General features: G+C 31.3%; 3 protein-coding genes across 3 annotated transcripts; 2 read left to right on the forward strand and 1 right to left on the reverse strand.

Moving 5' to 3' along the window:
- Positions 1–736: 736 nt before the first annotated feature.
- On the reverse strand, positions 737–5,502 carry LOC114425411 (nudix hydrolase 2-like). Its single transcript, XM_028392331.1, has 9 exons — positions 5,086–5,502; positions 3,786–4,012; positions 3,066–3,131; positions 2,795–2,932; positions 2,249–2,326; positions 2,117–2,167; positions 2,002–2,036; positions 1,447–1,555; positions 737–1,137 (listed from the first exon to the last, which is right to left on the reverse strand). The coding sequence occupies exons 1-9, from the start codon at positions 5,195–5,197 to the stop codon at positions 937–939; spliced, it is 1,017 nt and encodes a 338-aa protein (XP_028248132.1). The 5' UTR covers positions 5,198–5,502; the 3' UTR covers positions 737–936.
- Positions 5,503–8,668: 3,166 nt separating this feature from the next.
- Positions 8,669–10,849, forward strand: LOC114367382 (trihelix transcription factor GTL1-like). Its single transcript, XM_028324557.1, has 2 exons — positions 8,669–9,023; positions 9,897–10,849. Exons 1-2 carry the CDS (start codon positions 8,794–8,796, stop codon positions 10,681–10,683), a joined length of 1,017 nt encoding a protein of 338 aa, XP_028180358.1. The 5' UTR covers positions 8,669–8,793; the 3' UTR covers positions 10,684–10,849.
- A 5,334-nt stretch (positions 10,850–16,183) lies between these two features.
- Positions 16,184–16,969, forward strand: LOC114367220 (putative lipid-binding protein AIR1B). The gene has a single exon (XM_028324362.1). The coding sequence runs from the start codon at positions 16,285–16,287 to the stop codon at positions 16,669–16,671; it is 387 nt and encodes a 128-aa protein (XP_028180163.1). The 5' UTR covers positions 16,184–16,284; the 3' UTR covers positions 16,672–16,969.
- The last annotated feature ends 244 nt before the right edge of the window (positions 16,970–17,213 follow it).

Raw genomic sequence — 17,213 nt, forward strand, 5'->3', positions numbered from 1 at the left:
ACCAAAGTCACGGATGATGTCAACATTCATGCAAGTTCTTTTATGATGTCTGCATGACTCCAAAATAACTTGCAGAACAGGATCATCATAATTCATAACCACAGTCATATTCACCAAAACACACAGTTCTGTTCGTTACTATATATAGATTTGTGTGGATAAAGTTCTCCGGTAATTTTTTTTCTAGTAAATTACACTAATCAGAACGAGGTTTCATAAAATTACATACTTTTTACTATTTTAATCGATAACCTTTCTTATAAGAAATGTTAGTGTAATATATAAGAAGATGCCGATCTAATATATTTTCAAACATTAACAAAATGTTAATATAACATATACGAGAATTCAATATAATAATTTTAACCATAAAATATATTAACGTAAGAATAGAAAAAAAAAAGTGATGCTGCATACAATTTGAAAAAAGCTCAAGGGGTACAAATATAATTTACTTTTTTTATGAGAAGAAAGTAAATATTAGTAAGTTTTTTCATTAATTAAAATTAAGTTGTAAGACTAAACTTTTAAATAAGTTAAATGATTTTTTTTTTTTACAAAAGAGCTAAGTGATTTTATCTTCTATAAAAAAGTCAATTCATTTTATCTTATTATTTTGTTCTCCTGTAAGTTTTGTTAGAGAATTTTATCCAGACGATACTCTTTTCTATGCTTATGCTAGTTTATTTATTTATTTATTTAAATAATCATGTATTACTACAAAAATGACCGTGTGTTGAATGTCTAACTTTTCTCTAACCGTCCTTGACAGCAACTAAATGTTCTTATCACTGAATTTGCTTTCAAATGGCAAAGCCTATACTTATGGTAAAATTACATTAACTTCCCTCTTGAAGACAGACATTGTTCACATAATGAATCAAATAATACAAATTAATTGAATGTCCTTTCTAGTTGTGTACCCTTTGATGATGCTTATGAAGAATAGGAGCTCTTTAAGGCCCCAGCACTCAAGTACAAGTAATTCTTTTGGTCAGAAAAGTTTGATGACGTAGGTACAGAAGAAAATCCAGAGTATTGTCCACCCATCTTTGCCAAACATGTATCATTTATGTACTTCAAAAGCTCACTCTTTTGGATGAATGGCTGAGCTGCATATTCCTCAAATGGCATCCACTGCAGAAGAATAATCATATGAAAAATCGTTGTCTGCCTTTGTCTATAATGATTTTACATTTCCTCGGGATCCTTTTCAAAATTACTAGTACAATTTATTTCCAGACTAGAATGGATCAAAATAAATTTCGAAAAAGAAAGCTTTTTAATGAGTAGGGGAAGAAGATTTTAAATGCTAGCTTAACAATGGAAAGAGTAAGAAAAATGATGATATTTTTAGTATTTTACCGTCCGTAGCATTGAACATTTTGAAAGACACATGGAAAACAAACCATAATCACTGCTTGGCTTCAACTAAAATTTACATACCTGTGCATTCAGAATCTCTAGTCTCTGTGTTTTGATGTCAGAAGAAAGAGGCCGCAACATGCACACGAAGAATAAGTCTGACTTCTCAAAGAACGAATTATGACTTTGTCTGTTGATCAGATATTCAGATGAAAAAAGAAAAGAATTCAGTCATCTGAATTGTAGACTCACAAGAATCTAAGAAACTTCAAAAGAAAGAAGTCCCTAGATTATTGACAAGTAACAAATTTGCAATATATAAATATTTTTCAAGCACATATTCTCTCATAGACAATTGTATTGCTTAAAATGCATATGTTAACATAAGCAAGCTTTAATACTTATGCTTGGCACCACAAGACCTAAAAATGGATCCTGCAGCTGGTGTAAATGTGTCATTAAGAATTGTCTCATCCCCTGTAGGATTCTGGACTAATGTTGCCCCTCCTTCCATTAGTCCCTATTCCCTAAATTCATTATCAATGAGATTTGAAGATTTTATCTCCTATTTGAAGTCTCCACAATCAATCATTGGAACTTCCCATCAAGTATACAAATTGGCATAAACATTGCCACCTGAATGATAATACTTCCACAAATTCTGAATCAACCTGAAAATTGAGAGAACCCAGAATAATTAGGCCTAGAACAATGGTCCACATTTAATTAGTACAGCAATGAGGTTACTTACCCCTGTTTCTTCTTTGACCTCTCTTACTGCTGCTACACAAATATCTTCTCCCTGAATAGGTTGAATGAGTAGATTATATGTACACAGTATAGATTTTTATACCGTAATGAGAAAGATATCCAACAAATCTACCTGATCAACAACTCCAGTAGGGAATTTCCAGACTCCAGTTCCTTGAAATAGTCCACTATTCTCTTGAACAACTAGGACCTAAACCATTGAATAAGTAGAAAATGAGATGTTAATTGCCAATAGAACTAAATTCTGAAGAATTTCTATTAGTGAGAGACATGATACCCTTTTCCAATGAAAATTCTGATAACGGACCTACCAGACAGAAATTGACAAGAATAAAACTAAGCAGGAGCAATGGATGGGAAAATAAAGAGAGAAAACTAAAATAAACAATAAAGATGCAGTCCATTCATCACTTATTTTTTTCCTATGAATAAATGAGAAGCAAGTTGCTTTTTCCCTTCAGCTATCTCAAATGATCTAAAAGTTCTTTTTCATCCTAATCTATGATGTTATCATTTTATCAATATACAGGACGGGCAGGCATAACAGTATTTGCCAAAGATATAGCCCTCAAACAATAAGAGATTCCTTCCAATTAAGTATAAGCCTGATTATGAACTATGAAGTTGCACTATATTATGATTGATTGTGGGGGAAAACCTCTTGTTTTTCATTCATGACAAATGAACCAATGCCCACCCTGTGTGTGGCATTTGCAGGAATAGTACTTGGACTTTCTGGAATCCAATATACAAGCATTAAATATTTTGGTTCTGCATGATGATACCAAAAACCCTCCTGCATAGAAGTGTCATGGAAATAAGTTAATAATAGAATTGATACCTAACTGCATTAACAGCATTCCAATTTTCATTAACCAAACATTTCAAGCACAACCATCATCATTAAGGTAAGCAATAAAGTTAGTTACCTTAACTAAAGCTTCAACCAGATTGACTAAATGAATAGGTAACTTTATCCAAACACCCTTCTTGCCCTGCATGACAATGTTGATTCATTAACTCAAACAAACAAAGATAGTGACAGATTCTAGATTCTCATTTTCAATTCACACAGACTGCATTACAGATAAAAAAGCTCCAGTTTTGTTGTATATAAATGACAAGCTTTTTAGCTTGTTTTGCAAAATAAAATAGGCAGGAAACTGAGATTATTAAATCAAAAAGCTTAATGCAAGTTCAAAATGAAAATTGTTCCACTAGATCAAAATTGCTAATCTAGGATTATAAGGGTCAGCTGACATTTTTTATTGAATACATTTTCGACAATACCTACCAAACTTAATGAGAATATATAAAAATGATCTATATACTGAATGGCAGGTTAGTGACAAAGGAAGAAACTAAAGCCACTTAAAAGTAAAACTCCATGTATGTGTCTGGATGCATTGATGAAGAGAATATGTTACTTATTGCCATGCAAAGAAACTTAAAGAAGGATATATGGCTAGTAGAATGGAAATCATCTATACCTGATTTGTCTGCTTGTATTCTTTAACATGAGTTCCTAATCATGCCTAGTTTTAAATCCTTACATTTTATTAATATTTGACCAGTATGTTTCCGACAATGAATCAAATCAGATATCATATATTAATTACATCAAGCAACTAATTAGAAAGATTACCTACCAGCTTCTTCCAATGAGAAACTGAAGCTCTAAGGATCGAGATGAACGTAGTAGAATCCATAGGCTGATCCAGTTCCACAATAACACCATCATAATTGTCATCAGTTGATCTTAGTAGGTTAACCCTTTGAACTTGATCTTCTGCAGCCGTTTCTGATGTAATTGCTGATGAAATTGTTGAAGTAGACATGGATCGTATAGGAACAGTGCTTGCCACTCCAATCTTGACTATTAAGGAAAAGTGAGAAAAATTAGCATTAGACTCTATACAAAAGACAAGTTTAATTTTAGTAATTCCAAACAAACCTGAACATAATTATTAAGCATTCCCTATAAAAGGGAAACAGTATCCAGTGTAAACAAAGACGTCCTGATAGCCCACTTTCCCCAACTGATTAGGAAAAATATATAAACAAACTTTTATGGTACCAAATGAATGACCGAATTACTCGTTTCAGACTGTAGAACAGTTTTGCAGCTAAAAAACGTGATTTTCTTAAAGAGTTCAGTTACCTCTTATTTTCTTCATTTTTCAGTAACCTCCACAATTGTTAAAAAAGAGCAACAGTGACCTTGTGACTGGAGAACTTAGGGAAAAATCAGGAAAATGAAGTAAAAGCAATTCTCCTTTTTAAAACTTCCAAAGGGGATGTTGCAACTAATACAAAAACTCACTACAAGTGAACAACTTCAGAATCACAATTTTTTACAACAGAATTGTAGGGTGAAATGTGCCACAATGAAGTGAATGATTCTCTACGCTAAACAAGACTATCTATATAAACATGTAAAATTTAATTTTAACGCATTAACAATATAATAACTACGTATAAAGTCATTTCTGAAATGGATAAGTTTGTGGAGTTTTATAATAATTACGTATAAAGTCATTTCTGATTAGTTGTATATAAAAATAAAACTCATACATATATACTGGTGTTCAAGGATATTGGTGAGACATAACAGTATATATTGGTGCCGAGACATAACAATACCCCAAAAATCACCCAATAACAAGCCTAGTGAGGCTTACCCAGCAAATGCAGACCCAAATCAAAACCATCACTGTCCGCTTGTGTGTCCAGATTAGTCATTAATATTCAAATCATAAGATAATAAAAAATCGATTTTCACTAAAAAATATTTAAAAAAATGAGACAGACATGCACGTTGGAACCAATAATAAAAAAAGGTTGAATTTTGGCAGTCACAAACGATACCCAAATGAAAAAAGAAACAGAATTCGAAACCGGGTCACTGTAATCAGGTTTGGATAATTGGTTTCAGTTTAACATACCTACCTCTTGAAGCTGCTCTTCTCCCTACAGATATGAAACGCTGAACACTTGCCAGATAATGGGGATTCCTAGCTGAGGAAAAGAGGAGTGAGAGCTTCGGCAGTGATCTGAGCATGTTGTTAACTCGTTTGAATGAATCCAATTCCAAACCCACAACAAGCGCAACACGTTATCGTAACATTTTTTTGTCTGTCTGTCTGGCCAAGTAATGAACCTGCGAGCGAGTGCGTTAGGAACTGAAATTTTACTGAATCGAAATTTGACGTTGAAAGTTGAAAAATCAAAGGAATGAGATTGGCGTGTTATTTGTGGAGCAGCTCAAGCCACAAGGAAGAGAAGCGGTGGAGCAGTGGACACGGCAGCGTGGGGATAGTCTCGTCATTATGGACCAACAAAAGGAGACCCCCGTAATTCAGTTTGAGAGGTCATTTTTTTGTGTTTTATCTAATATTTCCGTTAAGTCCTAGTAAAAAAATTTATAATAAGTTAATATAGCAACAATCAAGTCCTTTTGTGAGGTTGAGAGGGTAAATTAAAGGACATCTTAGCATGAATTACAAGTTTGGGTAAATATTCAATTTGTAAGACATTGATACTTGAATACCTAGAAGATGGAAAAATAAATTTTGAATTTTAAAAAAGTGCAACAAATTTATTTTATTATTTTTTTCTCTATTAACTCAAACAACTAATCATATGTGGTATTGTTGGACCTAATTGTCATCCTAATTTTTGTCATGTGTTGTCGACGGAAAGATTATATTGTTATCAAAATTTCGATTAACTAATATGTAAATTTGGAGAATAGAGATATTTTTTTTATCTTTTTCTTCCTTTTCCTTTGTTCTCCCCCTTTCCTTATTTGTTGCATCTTCATCCTCTCCACCTCTATCGCACCTCCCCACTCTCCATCACTAGTGTGTCTTAGTCTCTCACCGCAAACCTAACACTAATCCCACATGATTTCATTAGTTCCCCCTTTTCTCCCCTTAAAACCATGCAACGATAGATTCATCAGGAGGTCGTCACTGTGAAGGACACAGAAAGTCATGAGTTTTGTAATTTATTTTAACCATGATGTTTAAGCTGCAAAAGAATGGATTTGCATGAGGGAGAGATGAGATTGAATCAAAAGGAGAAAAAAGAGAATGAGAAAAAGGGACTTCATGGTTCGACTATTTCCTTGTTTGTTTGTGGGGTTAGAGAGGTTCCTAACAAGATGATTTTGTTCATGGTTGTTTGTTGTTTGCAATGGAGGTTTTTTGTTACTGTTTATAGAGATAGTGATTTGTTGTTATTGGGGAGTTTTGGGATGACTCCAGTGGTGATTGATGGATCTACGGTGGTTTTCACCTTTTAATGAAGGAGATTTGTAAAGACATGATCAACGATGGTGGTGGCAACCTATGGTGACGATGTTGATGTCAATTTAGTCTATTAAAATTTTGGCAATTTAGTCCCTCAGCATCAATAATACAAAGTGAAATTTAAGATGACAAATAAGTCCATCAATGTTACTAGGATTAGCTGTTTGAGTTAATGAAAAAAATTGACCATAAAACAAATTTGCTGTCCCTTTTTGAAAATTCAAAAATAATTTTTTTTCTATCTTTTAAAGACTCAATTGTTAGTGTCTTACAAATTCAAGACAAAATTAAGTTTATAACTAAAATCCTTAATATATGTGGTAATGATCCTATCTCAATGGCTATAAGATACTATATTCGAACCCCATATATATCTATATATTATGACTAAAAAATAATTATAATTATAAATAAATTATTGACTTCTAAATATATTTATTTTTATTTAAACTTTAATATGTTGGACTCTTGAATTGTATTTTATATATATATATATATATATATATATATATATATATATATATATATATATGTATTAAATGTTCATTAAACGTTTTCGTTAAGTATTGATAAAACTTTTTTACAGTAACAGTCAAGTTTTTGGTGCGATTGAGATTGATAGCATGAATCAAGTGACACCATTTTGTGATATTGGTAACAGGAATCAAATGACAACATAGTATTTAAACAAATTATTGACATGTAAATCATTCTTATTTTTGCGGAGAATTTGTGATGCGAAATTCTCATATTCCCACTTTTTATATTGTCTTGTAATGATGTTGAGTTAGGAGTTCAATAAGTTATTAGAATAAGATAGTGCAAATGTTCGAGTCAATTTTTTTTCCTTTTATCTTAACATGAGTGATTGGGTTAAAAATATTTGGAGAAACAGTCTTAACAAATTAATAATTTTAATTTTCATATAAAAAAATGATAAGTATGAAAATGATGTTGATAACAATGATATTGATAAGAATGATGACGATATTAACAATAATGATAATAGTAACAACAATGACAATAATACTAATAATTATGGTTATGATACTGATGAAAATAATGGTAATGACGATAATATCTTTTACCAAATAGTTTTTAGAGTAGTAAAAAGGAACTCCAAATGAGAGGCTAATTTTTTATTTATTTTTAAGTGTCAAAAGTAAAAAAAAAAAAATACATCATATTTTTACATACATAAAATTTGAAATTCAATTCAAGAATGCAATACAAAGACCTTAATTTTTTTAATGTAGAAAAAAACCATAATGAATCATGCTATTATCTCCTTTTCATTCTAGAATCTCACTATCAAAACTCTAAACTAAATATTTGGTTAATTTAAATTAACTGCCATGAAGTGACAATATTATTTTAAATGAAAAACTAAATTTTAACTAATGTGACACTGTTAGTGAATAATCTTGTTCATTAAATATATAATCACAAGTTTAAGTTTTTATCCATGCAAATGAAAAAATATATGTTAAAAAATATTAATTTTTTAAATGAATCTTAGAAAGGATTAATCTTTAATTTTTTGTTCATGAATATCCTGACTCACATTAAAAAAAACCAAATTTTAAATGAGTTACACCCATGCAAACACAAAAAAAAAATAGCAACATAAAAGATTATTTTTAAAAAAATCAAAATATTACACTTAGGAGACATTTGGTAGGATAAACTTTTTTAGTTTCTCAAGAATTTTAACTTGGAAAGCTTAGTTTCTCACATTTAATATACATTTTTTATGAAATATATTTTTGAGAAACTATGATTCTTATAAATCGTTTTAAACCTACATTCTCATAAAAACATTTATGTAGAGATTAGTGAAAATCATACTTTCCAAAATTTAATTTTTGTTTTATCATGGTAAAATCATCGTATTACTTTTATTAAATTATTTAATATAATAAATAATTAAAATTATTAATATAAATATTACATAACTCTTTGATTTTTTAAAAAAATATTTAATGATTCTCAATAATTAATTAAACAAATTTTCCTTATTATCGGTAAATATAATTCTAAAAAATCATGATTCTCATGGATAAAAATTCTCTCCTTACTTTTTTTTTACAAAGATGCATTTTGGGCAATGTAAGAAAACAACATTACACTAACCTAAAATGTGTAATAATACAATACTGCAATCATAAAAAAATAAATAAAAATACAATCCTGCATTTTGGGCACATTTACCTACGGGGTAACGCAGTAGTCATTTTACTTACCAACCAGTAACCACCCCATTCCCCTCCATTTTTCACCTCTCCCCAAAACCCTCGCGCCGCATTTTTATTTTTCTCTTTCATTATTTTTTTACCATTTTTTTATGGACCTCTTCGCCGGCGACCACTTCCCTGTCCCCGACCACGTCGCTCCGTTCCCCGATTCCGGCGACCTCGTCTTCGCCGCCGACCTCCTCTCCCACCGCCCCAACCCCCAGAAGCTCCGCCCTATCAGGTCCGTCCCCGCCGCCCCCATTGCCCACCCTCCTCCGCCCCCTCTCTCGCACGATCCGATTCCCTCCGGGTCGGGTCACGCCCCATGCCACGAATCCAGGTCAGTCCATTTCTTTTCTACCATACCCTCCTTTTTTTTTATCTAATTAGTTATTTATTATTAAAAAGTTTGTTCTTTTTTTTCTCTCACTCCCGTTAATTTTTAATTGAATTTGAATTTGTAATTGTATGGCTTTATCTTTTATCTTTATGTATTTATTTACCTTGTCTTTGCGGAATGGGGGCGGAACAACCAATAAAGTTGTATCCTTTTTGGTTAAATAGAAAGAAAAAAAAAGATTGTGATTTGTGGTGGTGATTAGGCGTTAAGGACGATTTTTGTGCTTAGAATATGTTGCAGTGCAGGACAATTGTTGCCCATTTGATGCTTCTCATTATGATAGGCTTTATATGTGAGAGAGAGAGCCCACAACTGGGTACTACTTTGCATCATCCTTTTCTGATTCGAGAATGCTTTGGTTTACGGTATTGTGTTTGTGTTGGTTAAAAAACAAATCGTACGATGTTTTATTATTTTAATAGTTGGGCAACTGGCATGTTTTAGTTGCACACAAGTGTTTGTAGCATATAGAATGTTCTGTCATCTGTGTCACAATTGTGAAAGAGAAACAAACCTTGGGGGTAAAGTCTTGTGGAATGGAACCATTTTCACAATGATTCAGCAACCCAACTACTGTAAAAGAATTAATTACAATTTATTTACAAATAGGAGTTGAGTACAGTGAAAGAAATTAATCTATTAGAATGTGACAAATCAAGGCTCAAATCTTTACTGAAAGAGGTGTCACATTTAGGATCTAATTGTGTTTCGAACAAGATTGTCTCTAACACAAATTTGGGACCCAAATAGTTTATCATGACAGTTTTAATATGGGTTTGGGCTGTTCTTTTGATTAGTTCTTCCTTGTTTCAGCTCGTCTTTAGATGCTGAGGATGAAGACGATGACGACAATTCATCAGCAAGTACGGAAGGACATGGCCCTATAAAGAAGAGGAGAAAGACGGTGAGGAAGCTCGAAGATTTTTTGAAGGATTTGATGGCGAAGGTGATGGAAAAGCAAGAGCAGATGCACGAACAGTTATTGGAAATCATAGAAAATAAGGAAAGGGAAAGGATAAAGAGAGAAGAAGCTTGGAAGAACGAGGAGATGGAGAGAATCAGAAAAGATGAAGAGGCTAGAGCCCAAGTAAATTCTCGAAATTTGGCCCTCATATCCTTCATTCAGAACCTGTTGGGCCATGAAATTCAAATCCCCCAACAACCAGTAGAACCATGCAGCAAAAGAGAAGAGGATGAAGTTGAGGTGAGTGCTAGAAAGGATTTGAACAATGATCCAAGTGACAATAATAGATGGCCTGATGTTGAAGTGCAGGCACTGATCACTGTGAGAACTTCATTGGAGCACAAGTTTCGTTTCATGGGATCAAAAGGGTCAATATGGGAGGAGATATCTGAAGCAATGAATGGCATGGGGTACAACCGCTCTTCAAAGAAGTGTAAGGAGAAGTGGGAAAACATTAACAAGTACTATAAAAGGACAATAGGGAGTGGCAAGAAAAGGCGTCAAAACAGTAAAACTTGCCCTTACTTTGATGAGTTGGACATTTTGTATAGAAATGGTCTTCTAAGTATTGGAAATGCCTTGAGCAATACCAGCGATGTTCCCCAGATTGAAGTAAAGGAGTTGACTGAAACTTGAATATTAGTAATTGATAGTCATAGATACAGCTTATGTAAAAGTTCCTTCGTTTCAGCATTTATTTAGCCATTCTTCCTTTCAATTTTCTCACTGATGACTTTAGTGTACAATACCATCCTCTAACTCTGCATTTAAAATTTTAAATATTAAGTTCATTGGGTTGATATATATAATTTTTTGGTTGGGGTGGCTTATGTCAACGGACAGGTATCTTTTTACGTGCGTTTGGTGGTAGTGTTAAGTTGGAATTGGAGTTTCAAAGCAGAACAAATCGACATACTTTTTACTATCAACAAAGGATTTTTACATACTTTTATTCTTAACTTTTGTTGCGTAAGTTATTAAAGTAAAATTCTAATTTTGATTTCTTTCAAAACAGTACAAAAAAAGATATAAAGTACCGTCCTGTAAAAAAAAACATAAAGTACCGTATTTATGTTTTGTCCTAACATAAAGGTTCAGCAATTCTAATTGAAAAGAAGAGAATTTCCATTCCGTGAAACATTTTTATAAGTAGTTTGTGTTTAACGGGGCCTTTGAAAAAGTTCATAGGGAACTTAATTATGCTTATCATAAAATGTATAAATTGTAAGGTGAAGCTAAGTTTAACGTGATAAATTCTTGTTCATCTCATAAGTTTTTTTTTAATCCAATTGTGTGTCATATTATAGTTTTGAAAAATGAACTTTATCAATTTATCCAAATGTGTCATATTATAATAAAAAAATTGATTGAAAATCACTAATTTTTGTCTTACTTTTAATTAAAAATAGACAATCATTAAATGAACCTACTAAAAATGATGATTTTTAATTAATTTTCACTAATCAGAAAGAGAATGTGTTAGAGAGAATGTGTCAACATTTCTCTTGTTTGCAAAATATAATTTTTATTTAATATCTTTATTTAATTTTTTTATTTCAATTTAATCCTTTATCCTATTTTTTTCAATTGTAACATTTTCCACTAAATGAAATCTTCTTGCATGTCATTGACGCCTTTAATTAAGTCTTAACTGACAATTAAACATTAAAATATGTAGTCACTTTTAGCCAGCAGAGGGTTAAATTTCCTTTTTCTTTAACTAGTGTTATTAATCGACAGAGGCAATTGCCTACATCACTTAAAAACTTTAGAATTGAGCATGCATGGATTTGAGCAATTATGTGATAAGTGACCTCCCGAAAAGGTTCTAAGGAAGCTTGTGAGTAAACAAAATACGTTAAAAATCTTATGTTGATTTGTGGAGATAATATAATTAAACTTGAAAGCAGTAGAACGATACACATGGTATCAAAACATGACCTCTCTCCTAATAAAGTGTGGTTCAAAAACAAACCAAGCAGAAGTAGTGGACATGTAATATCCTAGGCATAAATGAGGGTGAGAAGTGATCACTAGTGCAAAAGAGATGAGACACTAACAAAAAGTGACTCATGAAAGGCTTCTAGCGTGAGAGACAAATGAATGAATCAAATACATATTGAAATGAGAGGGATTCAAAGGATATGTAACTATGAGACTGTATAGTTGATGACGACGGAAAAAAAATTAATTAGTATTATGCATATCAATAAAAATACATCTTTTTTTTTTATAATCTATTACTTAAGAATTAATTTCGCAATTAGGAGTATTTGACTTGAAATGATTGTGGGATAAGTGATCTTGTGAGATGTTTATCAGGAAGCACGTGAGAGAAATGTCAAAACATGCTAAAAAGTTTCACATTTTGTTGAGATACTAGTTGGTCCTCAAAGTCGACATTACATTGAGAAATCCAAATTGTTTTCTAAAACATTTCTCACCAAATGAAAAAATTATACAATAAAGTTGCATCACTACACAAGCAAATACAATTTTTAACATGAAAATGAAAATGAAAAATGAGGATTTGTGATGGCGTCAATAAAGAAATATATATGCAATAAAAATATAACAATGAAAAAAATGTAATGCCTTCCAAAACCATATATTAGAAACATAATAAGTCAAATAATATAGGTATGTACAATGTAAGTGAGACCACAATTGAAGATTCCACATGAGTCAAGCGACGTAGAAAACAATAAAGTACAATCTAGATCTGGCGTCAAAGTTTTCAAGGATTCCACATCTAAATTTGATGCTATTTCACCTCACCACAACTTCCCATTTCCCATTTCATCGAACACTTTGCAACACTTGTCAAGCAAGCCTTCTAAGCCTAAGAACGTTTCCAATGAACTCCTTGAACACCAGTGCAAAGTAGTTTAGGGTTAGCTTGTTGTTGAAAGGGTTCATTGTACTTTCCTTTCTCCGCCGTCACCAACATGTTTGTGGGGATAACTTGTTCTTTGGACTTCGCCAAACATGCTTGGAATTGGAGTCGGGGGACGTGTCAAGAAGAGTTGGCAAAGGGTGTTGATTCGGGTGACAAGTATAAAGGGAGCTGAAGGGTTGGTTATTGAGCGAGAGAGAGTGAAACAAATAATGGATGAGAGTGGGTGGGGAAGTAAGTGTTGTGGATATATAAAAGGGAATGAAGTTATAAAAATATGAGGCCTTTGTGAATTTGCGAAAGGGTTTTTTCATGGATATAAGTTTAATTGCTCTAAAATGTACTTACATTGATCGAAATTGGAGTCGATGTGAAATTACTTTTTACATAAGTTAAATTTATATCCGATGTATTTTTTTTCTATTTATAAAAGTATCACTGCAACTTATTTAATTAACATCGATTTTCACATAGTCTTTTAAAATGACGTTATAGGATATAATTTTTCCACTAGTGTAGGTAGAATTCAATCGGCTTAGGTTCAATAACAACCCTTAACCACTAAAATGATGAATTTCTTTTGTATATGTTTGAAAAAAAAAATATAAGATATGTAAATTGAATGGACAACAAAATTGTACATATATTTTTTGAGGGAAAAATATTGTACATATATTTATTATTACTTAGTAAGTACTTTATGGAGTCCAATTTGCATAATTAAAATTCACAATTGCAATACTCGAGTACCCTTCCAAAATACCTAAGCTCTTTAAAGAAAATTAGGTCGTACCTTTTAATTAATGATAGTTAAATTATTTATAAAAAATCATATAAATTGGTTGATGGAAAAGGTATCTTTTGTGTTATGCTATTAACCAATAAAATCATGTATGAACAGCTATATATTACTATTTAAAAATGAAAAGCAAACTTAATTGCTTCAGTCAAAAAGAAACTTCATTGCCGAGATATGTAAACTAATCTCTTTTTTTTTATTATTATTATTGAATATGTAAACTAATCTTCACGTGTTATGATATGACAAATCTATGTGACATCATATTTCAGTTCTTAATTATAGTGACATCTATGCGAATCTTTTTGTTTTTTATAAAACATTATGATATATTTTTATGGTTTGGTGACAAGTAAAAATTTGAATAGTCACATATAAAATGTCATTTCGAATTTTCAATATAGTAGAAAATTAATTATTTTGGCTCTTAAAAATTATTTTTTGTTTTAGTTATCTTGTATACATATTAAATAATTTTTTATTGATAGTATATTTGAAGAAATTTTAGAATATGAAATCAATTTTATTTTTTTATCTGAATCCTAATAATTATGAATTTTAAAAGAGGATGAATTGCAAAATATTGCACTATCATTGAAGTAATTTTAATTTTCTAGTAAACATTAATTTGATATTAATGGTCTTATTTTTATTTCTTCTAAGAGTTGAAGGTGCTAAAAGAGCGCTAACAAAATCAATTAATTCCGTGTTAAAAGTATTAAACTAGAGTAGAAGTTTGATTCTTTTACAATATATTTATATAATATTAAAACAATTATTCTCATTGTAAGAAATATTGGCTCTTCGAAATTAATTTTTTTTAGATTCTATTTAATATCAACCATATTACAAGATAATGATTGAATAAATTACTATGGAGTGGAACATTAAATTATAATATAAATAATTATAGTAAGATAATTTTATATTTATTATGTTATTTTTATTTAAAATATTTCAAAATTTAATTTCTTAATTTTAGATTTTAGTATATTTTATGTTACATTTATTTTAATGACATTAGCAACAGAATATGCGACTATAATGACATTAGCAATAGAATATGCGATCCCAACTTATATTTACTGACTAAACTTGTTGGTCTCAAATCTTACATCTCCCTAGCGACCACTATTATCTATATGATTTTTAGCACAAAAAAATCAACATTTAGTAAAAATGTTATTATTAAAACCTTTTAGCATGTCATCAAATATGAATTAATATACTGTTCTGACTTTTGATCAAATGTTATATATAATATAAAGATATTAACAATATTTTTATTAAGTGTTAGATAGAAAAATATTGTTAAAGATTAAATATATAATAATATATCGAATTGTTCAATTACAAAGCATTATATTATAATCGTTTTGTTTTAATAATATTTTATCCACGGAATTAGTGACCGAAGCTTGGTTTAAACTTTTGCAAATTCCATGTCTATTATGCTAAGTTTCGTTATTACAAAAACTGGTCTCTAAATCTGTCTCTATTTGCAACTGATATTTTATGGTCACAGATTCTGTCACTAAATCCAGTTTTTTTTTTTGTAATGTAATTAATATACCTTGTATCTATGTTTCTTATAATTATGAGACTAATGTATCTATTTATTTCTAAGACAAAGAACTAGATAGAGTATTTAATTTAAATTCAAACATAATACATTTTGAAGAAAAGCTGTGACATTCAGCAATTTTAAAATATATTTTGCTGGAGAAAATTAATGAGTAAACGAACGAGCTAGAGTTTTTTTTTTTTTTTTTGGTCTAGAAAATTTCTTAATTATGACGAAATTATAATACTTATACATTAACAGGAAAAAAAAAAAATACATGAACATAGAAATCCAGGCTAGCTATCAGAAGCCTATGTTATGAATGAGCTAACGCAGCCTGTTGCAAGACTCCAAACTCCAATTAATTTGTGCATAAACTAGGAGATTAATCATTTAAAAAAAAAACTAGGAGATTAATAGCATGAATCGCTTAATAATTTTTTAATCTGTGCCCAATCACAAGCCTAGGTTTTTTGTCTTGCTTGTGTGATTTCAAGCTGTCGTAAGTGGATGTCATGGAAAGCAAGAACTGGCCAATCAGACATCTACTTGCTTAAAAAAGTAACATCTACTTGCTTTTATTAATTTAGTGAAGCTATTATAATTAACATCTTCTCAGTCCTATGCATATTCAATCTTTATATGTCAATTTGATATTGTGAAAAAAAAGACCACTAACTGTACGCGTTTGGTGCAACAGTGATTCCATTACGGATCATATGATCCCTCGTGTTGCCCAGCCAGGGTGCCAGCTTGTGAAAGCATCTCAATTATAATCCCATAGGTTCACGGGTTTTCTTAAGTAGTATTATTTAAAATTTAAACAAAGTCACCAAACAAAAACTTCAAAATTAGTTACCTATAAAACCCCCCTTACACTTCCCCAACTTTCATCACTCGTAATTAATTAGCATTTCACACACTAATTAAGCATCATATCCCAAACCCTAATCGTTGTGATATTCCTAGTTGTGTGAAATGGCTTCCAAGGGCACAGTTGCATCCACTTATGTTGCTCTATTCCTATGTCTCAACATGCTTTCCTACACTATGGTGAGCTCCACCTACAATATCCCTGTAATCCCTGATCCATCAGTGCCTTATCAAAAGGGTACCTGCCCTATAGATGCACTTAAGTTGGGTGTGTGTGCCAATGTGTTGAACTTGGTCAATGTTAAATTAGGGTCACCACCAACCCTCCCATGCTGCAACCTAATTAAAGGTCTTGCTGATCTTGAAGTTGCTGCATGCCTTTGCACTGCCCTAAAGGCTAACGTCCTTGGCATCAACCTCAACGTCCCAATCTCCTTGAGCGTAATTCTCAACAACTGTGGAAGGAATAACGCTGGCTTCCAGTGCCCTTAAATTTTTCATTGCTACATATCCACATAGCCCACATGTTGTTGGTCTTTTTCATGCATATTTTGTATCTCTTTATGGTTAATTTTCTTTTTACATCAATTCATGTTGTGTTGCATGTATTATTATTTTTTGGCGTTTGCCATCCTAATTTCTCACTCTTTCAAGATTGTTCTACTATTGGAAACGGAGGGTTACTCATCATCCTCGTCAGCATCTTTGATTTCATGTGTAGGAGCTGTTGTACCAATAAAATTACGTGATTCTTATTAATTTCCAGAAGTCATTTGTCATTTTTAAAAAATGTTTATGGGTACATTTACCATTTCTTTTTAATTTGTCTTACGTGAAGAATAGCCTAAAAAGCTTTATTTAAAGATTAGTTGTATAACAAGTTAAATTTGTTATATAAAGAACAGTTGATCGAAAAGGATGGCAACTATGATTTTAGGTGTGCAAATTACATTTTAATCCATTAACTTCTGTTGACTGACAGAATCTAAAGGTTACACTATTATGCTAAGCTTGAAACAATTAATCCTAATTTA

Source organism: Glycine soja, chromosome 9, assembly GCF_004193775.1.
Source record: "Glycine soja cultivar W05 chromosome 9, ASM419377v2, whole genome shotgun sequence".
Classification (NCBI taxonomy): domain Eukaryota; kingdom Viridiplantae; phylum Streptophyta; class Magnoliopsida; order Fabales; family Fabaceae; genus Glycine; species Glycine soja.

What these genes read in the sequence shown, in the direction of transcription:
- LOC114425411 (XM_028392331.1), bottom strand. Translation starts at nt 5,197, where the DNA reads ATGCTCAGATCACTGCCGAAGCTCTCACTCCTCTTTTCCTCAGCTAGG. An exon ending in TTTCTCATTGGAAGAAGCTG is followed by an intron (nt 3,132 to 3,785) that starts GTAGGTAATCTT and finishes ATTGTCATGCAG; the next exon opens with GGCAAGAAGGGTGTTTGGAT. An exon ending in TGGTTGAAGCTTTAGTTAAG is followed by an intron (nt 2,933 to 3,065) that starts GTAACTAACTTT and finishes ACTTCTATGCAG; the next exon opens with GAGGGTTTTTGGTATCATCA.
- LOC114367382 (XM_028324557.1), top strand. Translation starts at nt 8,794, where the DNA reads ATGGACCTCTTCGCCGGCGACCACTTCCCTGTCCCCGACCACGTCGCT. An exon ending in GCCCCATGCCACGAATCCAG is followed by an intron (nt 9,024 to 9,896) that starts GTCAGTCCATTT and finishes TCCTTGTTTCAG; the next exon opens with CTCGTCTTTAGATGCTGAGG.
- LOC114367220 (XM_028324362.1), top strand. Translation starts at nt 16,285, where the DNA reads ATGGCTTCCAAGGGCACAGTTGCATCCACTTATGTTGCTCTATTCCTA.